Below are 11,332 nucleotides of genomic sequence, written 5' to 3' on the forward strand. Positions count from 1 at the left end.
TGGAAGTAGTCCCAGTGTAAGCCCCAGTGTCAGGTCTGACCCCCACTCGCTGCCACGCCCCTCTGTCCCCCTGTCCCTGTCCAGCACTTTCATTACTGACCACATGAACAGTCACATCACTGAGCTTCAGCCCGTTTTGTGGAGAGGAAATCACTTTCCTCGAATCAAGTGAGATGTCACTTATCTGTTTGGCTAAAGTGTGGGTTCAACATTTAAAATCAACTTTTAGTGCTGATGCTGAATGACCGAACGACCCCGAGCGTCCGGGCCCCGTGCACCCAGTCACGTTCTCTGAATAAGATCCTGTTGTCTGAGGCTGGGATTGTAATTCAACTTTCTTTATTTTCTAATATCTGGTTATGTTGTACATGTATTACGAAAATATACTCCACCACATTGATCTGCAAAGTGGACATCAGTAAGTTTCAGCAGAAACCATCCAGAGCCACGTTTCGACTGGCCCAGGTCCCCCAGGTCCCGCAGGTCCACGAGGTCCCCCAGGTCCACGAGGTCCCACAGGTCCACGGGGTCCCCCAGGTCCCCCAGGTCCCCCAGGTCCACGAGGTCCCCGAGGTCCCACAGGTCCCCCAGGTCCACGGGGTCCCCCAGGTCCACGGGGTCCCCCAGGTCCACGAGGTCCCCGAGGTCCCACAGGTCCACGGGGTCCCCCAGGTCCATGAGGTCCCCCAGGTCCACGAGGTCCCCCAGGTCCACGGGGTCCCCCAGGTCCACGGGGTCCCCCAGGTCCACGGGGTCCCACAGGTCCCCCAGGTCCATGAGGTCCCACAGGTCCACGAGGTCCCACAGGTCCACGAGGTCCCACAGGTCCACGGGGTCCCCCAGGTCCACGAGGTCCCCCAGGTCCATGAGGTCCCACAGGTCCCACAGGTCCACGGGGTCCCCCAGGTCCACGGGGTCCCACAGGTCCCCCAGGTCCATGAGGTCCCACAGGTCCACGAGGTCCCACAGGTCCACGAGGTCCCACAGGTCCACGGGGTCCCCCAGGTCCACGGGGTCCCACGGGTCCCCCAGGTCCATGAGGTCCCACAGGTCCACGAGGTCCCCCAGGTCCATGAGGTCCCTCAGGTCCCCTTCAGAAGGGTCTGTTGAGTGTCATATGTTGGGGGTCAACAACAGAACATAATTAAATATAAATTATACCTGAATTATACTAAGGAAGATCACAAGAATGGCGTGGCTGAAGCGAGCGTGTGTGAGGGGCGTGGCTAAAGCCTCGACGCCGTGTTTGAACCTCTTTGTGTCAGACGCTTCATGAGCTGGAAACATCAGATTCTTGGTAGAACAGGAAACGGTTGCGATAGCTTTGTTCTGCTCAGTATGTGCTCAGCATGAACGTTGACCCCAGCACAGCCGTTCATCACAAGATCAAGTCAGATTTGAGAAATGACACCCTCTGTCTCTATTCTCTCTTGTCCAATCATCTCGCTCTGAAGCGTTCCGGGACCTCGACCTTGAGACAGTAGAGACACTTTTGGACCGTATCTACTCAAAACGTGGCATGTACGTGTGGTCATCTGCGGGCGACGGTCAAGAGTCGGCACAGTCCAAAGCCTCGCCTTCTCCACAGACCTGGCTCATTTGGTGAAGGCAGCCACCACGGCCCACAGCAGCTCGTTGGCGTGGGGTTTGGCGCTCTCGGTCTCCGGTTCGAGCTCCAGCAGCTGGCGGACCCTCTTCATGGCCAGGTCGTATTGCTCGTCCAGTAAAGGGGCGAAGGCGTTCTCCAGCACGTCTGACGAGTGGGCCAAGAAGACAAGGGCCAGGAGCCTCTTGTCCATGCGCTGGGGCTCGTTCACCCACTTGTCCAGCACAAACTCCTGCACTTTGCGGATGAGCCGCTGCTTGATGGTGTCGTTGGTGAGCGGGTGCGTGGTCATGTCGAACAGGAGGAAGTTCTGCTTCTCGGTGGTCAGCACGCCCTTCTCCACCAGGTTCTTGGCGAGGCGCTCGCGCACGTTCCTCAGCTGGTAGTGCAGCTTCAGAGGGTTCCATGTCTCTCCTCAGGAAGGCAACAAAACAGATGTTAGGATCACAGCATGTGTTCAGTTTAATACATGTGTAATATCCAATATGTTAGTGAACAACGTGCTCCTCGTGCCCTTTGAAGGACACATACTCTGCATTCTTTGTAGTTGCGCTCTTTTAAACATGCTCAGAGCCCGTTACCCTCCACCTCTGTTCCCCTATTCTGAACAATAAAAGTATCTAGTTTCTGGTGACGTGGAGCACAGCCAAAAATATAAATATATTGATTTATTTCATCCCTACAGACATACATCCTAGTGTCCACTTGTCTTACTGGTCAACAACAGCTATGTGAAACTACATTTTCAAATTCCCAGTTGCCTTATCATGCTGCATATGCACTAATCATACCCATGTGCCATCATGACAAATGTTCAAACAGGACATTTACTTGTGTTTGTTTGCAGAGACCGATAAGTCTAATGCTCTGCTTTTTCTGGTTCCAAACACAAAGCCTGTTCAGAACTGCACAAAATCATAGATATTTACACTCCGCAGTATACCGTGGGACAGTGTGGGACAGTGTGGGACAGTGTGGGACAGTGTGGGGCAGTGTGGGGCAGTGTGGGACAGTGTGGGGCAGTGTGGGGCAGTGTGGGGCAGTGTGGGGCAGTGTGGGACAGTGTGGGGCAGTGTGGGGCAGTGTGGGGCAGTGTGGGGCAGTGTGGGACAGTGTGGGGCAGTGTGGGGCAGTGTGGGACAGTGTGGGACAGTGTGGGGCAGTGTGGGGCAGTGTGGGACAGTGTGGGACAGTGTGGGGCAGTGTGGGGCAGTGTGGGACAGTGTGGGGCAGTGTGGGACAGTGTGGGGCAGTGTGGGGCAGTGTGGGACAGTGTGGGACAGTGTGGGACAGTGTGGGGCAGTGTGGGGCAGTGTGGGGCAGTGTGGGGCAGTGTGGGACAGTGTGGGGCAGTGTGGGGCAGTGTGGGGCAGTGTGGGGCAGTGTGGGACAGTGTGGGGCAGTGTGGGGCAGTGTGGGGCAGTGTGGGACAGTGTGGGACAGTGTGGGGCAGTGTGGGGCAGTGTGGGGCAGTGTGGGACAGTGTGGGACAGTGTGGGGCAGTGTGGGGCAGTGTGGGGCAGTGTGGGGCAGTGTGGGGCAGTGTGGGACAGTGTGGGACAGTGTGGGGCAGTGTGGGGCAGTGTGGGGCAGTGTGGGACAGTGTGGGGCAGTGTGGGGCAGTGTGGGGCAGTGTGGGGCAGTGTGGGACAGTGTGGGGCAGTGTGGGGCAGTGTGGGACAGTGTGGGGCAGTGTGGGGCAGTGTGGGGCAGTGTGGGACAGTGTGGGGCAGTGTGGGGCAGTGTGGGGCAGTGTGGGGCAGTGTGGGACAGTGTGGGGCAGTGTGGGGCAGTGTGGGGCAGTGTGGGGCAGTGTGGGACAGTGTGGGACAGTGTGGGGCAGTGTGGGGCAGTGTGGGGCAGTGTGGGGCAGTGTGGGGCAGTGTGGGACAGTGTGGGGCAGTGTGGGGCAGTGTTCTGTGAACCCAGGAACTCAGGGTCCAACACGAGTTTCCTACTTAAACCTTAGAGTTTTGCTGAAGCCTGTTTTTCTGTGTCAGAGGTCAGATCCCAGGTCAGATCCCAGGTCAGATCCCAGGTCAGATCCCAGGTCAGATCACAGGTCAGATCCCAGGTCACATGACTGTAGCATCAGCACCCACCGCTCAGAAGCTCCACCCAGCCCTGCACCGTCTCCGTGGGCGTGGTCTCCTTGATGTGTTTGAGGGCCTCGTCCAGGAGCACGTCTCCAGTGGGAGCGTCAGACTTACACAGCACCTGCACGGGGGGCCACAGACACGTCATGAACACAGACACCACATGAACACAGACACGTCATGAACACAGACACCACATGAACACAGACACGTCATGAACACAGACACCACATGAACACAGACACGTCATGAACACAGACACCACATGAACACAGACACGTCATGAACACAGACACCACATGAACACAGACACCACATGAACACAGACACGTCATGAACACAGACACCACATGAACACAGACACCACATGAACACAGACACCACATGAACACAGACACCAAATGAACACAGACACCACATGAACACAGACACCACATGAACACAGACACCAAATGAAAACAGACACCACATGAACACAGACACCACATGAACACAGACACCACATGAACACAGACACCAAATGAACACAGACACCACATGAACACAGACACCACATGAACACAGACACCAAATGAACACAGACACCACATGAACACAGACACCACATGAACACAGACACCAAATGAAAACAGACACCACATGAACACAGACACCACATGAACACAGACACCAAATGAACACAGACACCACATGAACACAGACACCACATGAACACAGACACCAAATGAACACAGACACCACATGAACACAGACACCACATGAACACAGACACCAAATGAACACAGACACCACATGAACACAGACACCAAATGAACACAGACACGTCATGAACACAGACACGTCATGAACACAGACACCACATGAACACAGACACCAAATGAACACAGACACCACATGAACACAGACACCAAATGAAAACAGACACCACATGAACACAGACACCACATGAACACAGACACCAAATGAACACAGACACCACATGAACACAGACACCACATGAACACAGACACCAAATGAACACAGACACCACATGAACACAGACACCACATGAACACAGACACCAAATGAACACAGACACGTCATGAACACAGACACGTCATGAACACAGACACCACATGAACACAGACACCACATGAACACAGACACCAAATGAACACAGACACCACATGAACACAGACACCAAATGAACACAGACACGTCATGAACACAGACACGTCATGAACACAGACACCACATGAACACAGACACCACATGAACACAGACACGTCATGAACACAGACACGTCATGAACACAGACACCAAATGAACACAGACACGTCATGAACACAGACACCACATGAACACAGACACCAAGTGAACACAGACATGTCATGAACACAGACACGTCATCAACACAGACACGTCATGAACACAGACACGTCATGAACACAGACACCGCATGAACACAGACACCGCATGAATAAAGGACACAGCATGAACACAGACACCGCATGAACACAGACACCGCATGAACACAGACACCGCATGAACACAGACACCGCATGAACACAGACACCGCATGAACACAGACACAGCATGAACACAGACACAGCATGAACACAGACACAGCATGAACACAGACACAGCATGAACACAGACACCGCATGAACACAGACACCGCATGAACACAGACACCGCATGAACACAGACACCGCATGAACACAGACACCACATAAACACGACACGACATGAATACAGACACCACATGAACGCCTCCACACACGCTCATGAACACAGACACGACATGAACGCCTACAGACACCACATGAACACGGACAGACACCACATGAACGCCTCCACACACGCTCATGAACACAGACACAGACACGACATGAACGCCTACAGACACGCACATGAACACAGACACAGACACCACATGAACGCCTCCACACACGCTCATGAACACAGACACAGACATCACATGAACGCCTCCACACACGCTCATGAACACAGACAGAGACACCACATGAACGCCTCCACACACGCTCATGAACACAGACACCACATGAACACAGACACGACATGAACACAGACACGACATGGACACAGACACGACATGGACACAGACACGACGTGGACACAGACACGACATGGACACAGACACCACATGAACGCCTCCACACACGCTCATGAACAGACACAGACACGACATGAACGCCTACAGACACGCATATGAACACAGACACACACACCACATGAACGCCTCCACACACGCTCATGAACACAGACACCACATGAACGCCTCCACACACGCTCATGGACACAGACACCACATGAACGCCTCCACACACGCTCATGAACACAGACACCACATGAACGCCTCCACACACGCTCATGGACACAGACACCACATGAACGCCTCCACACACGCTCATGAACACAGACACGACATGAACACAGACACAGACACCACATGAACGCCTCCACACACACTCATGAACACAGACACAGACACCACATGAACGCCTCCACACACGCTCATGAACACAGACACAGACACCACATGAACGCCTCCACACACGCTCATGAACACAGACACAGACACCACATGAACGCCTCCACACACGCTCATGAACACAGACACCACATGAACGCCTCCACACACGCTCATGAACACAGACACCACATGAACGCCTCCACACACGCTCATGGACACAGACACCACATGAACGCCTCCACACACGCTCATGAACACAGACACCACATGAACGCCTCCACACACGCTCATGGACACAGACACCACATGAACGCCTCCACACACGCTCATGAACACAGACACGACATGAACACAGACACAGACACCACATGAACGCCTCCACACACACTCATGAACACAGACACAGACACCACATGAACGCCTCCACACACGCTCATGAACACAGACACAGACACCACATGAACGCCTCCACACACGCTCATGAACACAGACACAGACACCACATGAACGCCTCCACACACGCTCATGAACACAGACACCACATGAACGCCTCCACACACGCTCATGAACACAGACACCACATGAACGCCTCCACACACGCTCATGGACACAGACACCACATGAACGCCTCCACACACGCTCATGAACACAGACACAGACACCACATGAACGCCTCCACACACGCTCATGAACACAGACACCACATGAACGCCTCCACACACGCTCATGAACACAGACACAGACACCACATGAACGCCTCCACACACGCTCATGAACACAGACACCACATGAACGCCTCCACAGACGCTCATGAACACAGACAAAGACACCACATGAACGCCTCCACACACGCTCATGAACACAGACACCACATGAACGCCTCCACACACGCTCATGAACACAGACACCACATGAACGCCTCCACACACGCTCATGAACACAGACACAGACACCACATGTACGCCTCCACACACGCTCATGAACACAGACACCACATGAACACAGACACCACATGAACACAGACACCACATGAACACAGACACGTCATGAACGCCTCCACACACGCTCATGAACACAGACACAGACACCACATGAACGCCTCCACACACGCTCATGAACACAGACACAGACACCACATGTACGCCTCCACACACGCTCATGAACACAGACACCACATGAACACAGACACCACATGAACACAGACACCACATGAACACAGACACCACATGAACACAGACACCACATGAACACAGACACCACATGAACACAGACACGTCATGAACGCCTCCACACACGCTCATGAACACAGACACGACATGAACACAGACACGACATGGACACAGACACGACATGAACACAGACACAGACACCACATGAACGCCTCCACACACGCTCATGAACACAGACACAGACACCACATGAACGCCTCCACACACGCTCATGAACTTAGACTGCTGCCCCCGCGACCCGGTCCCACATAAGATGGATGGTGTGATGATTTATTTAGTTGTTTGTTGTTGTTTGTATTGTGATGGCTCTCTGGACAGTACCTTCCTGGCCAGAAGAGCCTTCCTCCTCATGCCACTGGTCTCCAGCTGAAGGCGCCCTCTGAGAGCCAGCTCGATGAGCATACAGCCCCTCAGCCCTGACGAGATGCAGTCGTTCCAGAAGGATGTGTAGCCCTGCACACAGCACACAGCACACAACACACAACACACAAACAGTTTAATGCTGTAATCCAAAGTATGTTCCGCGGTGTGACATCAAAAATCAACAGATTTCGTATAATATTGGCACAAATCATTATTTTCCAATGCGATAATAACTAGGGCTGCAGCCATCGATCATTTTAGTAATCGAGTAATCTATCGATTCTTTTCTTCCAATAATCGAGAAATCGGTAAAAAAAAAATTACATTCTGTAAACCATTTAAAAGCATTTTTTTTTTTTTTTTATAAACGTAGTTCATAGTAATAAACAAATAACAAATATTTATTCACATTTTATATATATATATATATTTTGTTTTTAAATATATATATATATATATATTTTGTTTTTAAATATATATATATATATATATATATATATATATATATATATATATATATTTTGTTTTTAAATATATATATATATATATATATATATATATATATATATTTTGTTTTTAAATATATATATATATATTTTGTTTTTATATATATATATATTTTGTTTTTATATATATATATATATATATATATATATATATATATATATATAAAAACAAAATATATATATATTTAAAAACAAATATATATATATATATATATATATATATATATATATATATATATATATATATATATATATATATATATATATATATATATATATATATATATATATATATATATATATATGCATATGCATGTGCACGGGGGAGTGGCATGAGCGCGGGGGAGTGGCATGTGGACGGGGGAGTGGCATGCGCGCGGGGGACTGCGTTCTCAAATCGCCGAAAAATGGTCCATTGTGCCTTTAAAGTCTGAAAAGTATTGAAGTCTTTTTAGTTCAATCCTCCAGAGAAAAGATATAAATATAAAATAACTTTTTTATTTGGTGTTTTTGACACATTTCACTTTGTTTGGTCAGGAATAATTGTTAAATCGTGATGTTTTTTCACACAATAATCAGAACACTGAGACATCCCCTAAAGTAACTTTACTCTTACTTTAGTAACTTACTCTACCCACGTCTGCTACTGTGAAGACATGAAGACAAAAAGACATAAAGACATGAAGACATAAAGACACCATACAAATACTAAACTCCTGTGACGTTCTTCCAGAGCAGCTCAGTTTAAACTACAATGACATGAACTTTATGTCCCGGGACACGGGACGCAGTGAGACATGGGACACGGGGAGACACGGGACACAGTGAGACACGGGACGCAGTGAGACATGGGACACGGGGAGACACGGGACACAGTGAGACACGGGACGCAGTGAGACATGGGACACGGGGAGACACGGGACACAGTGAGACACGGGACGCAGTGAGACATGGGACATAGTGAGACATGGGACGCAGTGAGACATGGGACACAGTGAGACACGGGACGCAGTGAGACATGGGACACAGTGAGACATGGGACGCAGTGAGACATGGGACGCAGTGAGACATGGGACACAGTGAGACGTGGGACAGTGAGACACGGGACGCAGTGAGACATGGGACACAGTGAGACACGGGACGCAGTGAGACATGGGACACAGTGAGACACGGGACGCAGTGAGACATGGGACACAGTGAGACACGGGACGCAGTGAGACATGGGACGCAGTGAGACATGGGACACAGTGAGACGTGGGACAGTGAGACACGGGACGCAGTGAGACATGGGACACAGTGAGACACGGGACGCAGTGAGACATGGGACACAGTGAGACACGGGACGCAGTGAGACATGGGACACGGGGAGACACGGGACACAGGGAGACACGGGACACAGTGAGACACGGGACGCAGTGAGACATGGGACACAGTGAGACATGGGACACAGTGAGACATGGGACACAGTGAGACATGGGATGCAGTGAGACATGGGACACAGTGAGACATGGGACACAGTGAGACACGGGACAGTGAGACACGGGACGCAGTGAGACACGGGACGCAGTGAGACATGGGACACAGTAAGACATGGGACAGTGAGACACGGGACGCAGTGAGACACGGGACGCAGTGAGACATGGGACATAGTGAGACATGGTTATGTAGAGGGACATATCAGACTGACTCTTCAGAGAGGGGACCACACGCTGAAACAGGCTCAGTGACCACAGACTGACCTCTCTGTCTTTGAGTCCCAGCAGCAGCACTTCCTCCATCAGCGTGAGACGTGTCTCTTTGGAGTCCTCGGGCTCGTCGCCGCTGTCTTCGTCCGTCCGCCGGGCCTCCTCGTCCTCCGGGACCGCTCCCGCTCCCGCCGCGCTCCGGGAGGCTTCGGTTCTCCGCTGGACCAGGCCCGAGCTCCGCTGAGTCAACGAGCTCATGACTGAAGACGACAGGGACACGGGGGACACCAGGGACACGGGGGACACCGGGGACACGCAGCTAACACGCTCAAGAACCCGCTCAAATCCACGGAGCACAAACCCAGGGACTGTTGACATCTGAGGGGTCCAACATGGCGACGGGAGCCTGCGGCCGGCAGGGGGCGACACACGCGCGGCGAGGAGACAACGGCTTCTTCTTCTCGGTGTTTGGGTGTTTCATGGCGGTCTCACCAGCGCCCCCTGGTGTCGCGGCTCTGCTCCAGCAGCTTCTGCTTCAACCAAGAACTTGAATGTGTTTCATTTGATGCTGTTTATTCCCCTGGAGTTTCTGTCTCGATAAACTTACAGATACACAAATGTGCGGGTTATAAAATGACCTGTGAAAACCGTTCTTATAAAACATTTGTCATCTGGTATGTATTTTAATCCAATATGGAACAATAATATTCAAATATTATTATCCAGTTTATCAAAATGTAAAGGTAAAGACCAGAAACTTGTAATACTAATAATAATAATAACTTTTATTTATATAGCGCTTTTCAGTGACCCAAAGACGCTGAACATAATAAAAAAAGGGGGGTGTATTTACAGACAGGGGGGACAACACGTACAGAACACATTAATATACAGATAAAATGAACAAGACAGAAGAAGTAGAGAGAAAAAGATGGGGATGTAACAGGGGGTAGAAGAGTAGGCAATGGGGTAGAGGAGGCTAGGGGAGGGGGAGGTCATAGGCTTGGGTGAAGAGGTATGTTTTTAGGCGGGATTTGAATGTTGTGAGTGAGGGAGAGTGGGAGACAGGTTGGGGGAGGGAGTTCCAGAGTCGGGGTGCTGTTCGGGAGAATGCTCTGTCGCCAAAACTTTTGAGTCGGGATGTTGGTGCAGTCAGGGTGAGAGAGGAGGAGGATCGGAGAGCTCGGGTGGGGCGGTGGGGGATGAGGAGGTCAGACATGTAGGGGGGCAAGGTGGTGAAGAGCTTTGAAGGTGAGGAGGAGTATTTTGTATTTATTTTGGCTTGAAATTGGCTCAATTTGAATGAACTTTGACCTTCTATATATGTGTGACATGTTTGTGTAAAGAACGATGAAATTAGATGTACAGAAT

General features: G+C 50.8%; 1 protein-coding gene across 1 annotated transcript; it reads right to left on the bottom strand.

Annotated features, from left to right (window-relative positions):
• Positions 1-1,226: 1,226 nt before the first annotated feature.
• Positions 1,227-10,368, bottom strand: LOC140346595 (Golgi phosphoprotein 3-like). The gene is made up of 4 exons (XM_072432728.1): positions 10,016-10,368; positions 7,729-7,860; positions 3,709-3,823; positions 1,227-2,020 (listed from the first exon to the last, which is right to left on the bottom strand). The coding sequence occupies exons 1-4, from the start codon at positions 10,337-10,339 to the stop codon at positions 1,596-1,598; spliced, it is 996 nt and encodes a 331-aa protein (XP_072288829.1). The 5' UTR covers positions 10,340-10,368; the 3' UTR covers positions 1,227-1,595.
• Between the last annotated feature and the right edge of the window lie 964 nt (positions 10,369-11,332).

Source organism: Eucyclogobius newberryi, unplaced genomic scaffold (genome assembly GCF_026437365.1).
Source record: "Eucyclogobius newberryi isolate DKJ021-1_F unplaced genomic scaffold, fEucNew1.0.hap1 SCAF_6, whole genome shotgun sequence".
Taxonomy (NCBI): domain Eukaryota; kingdom Metazoa; phylum Chordata; class Actinopteri; order Gobiiformes; family Gobiidae; genus Eucyclogobius; species Eucyclogobius newberryi.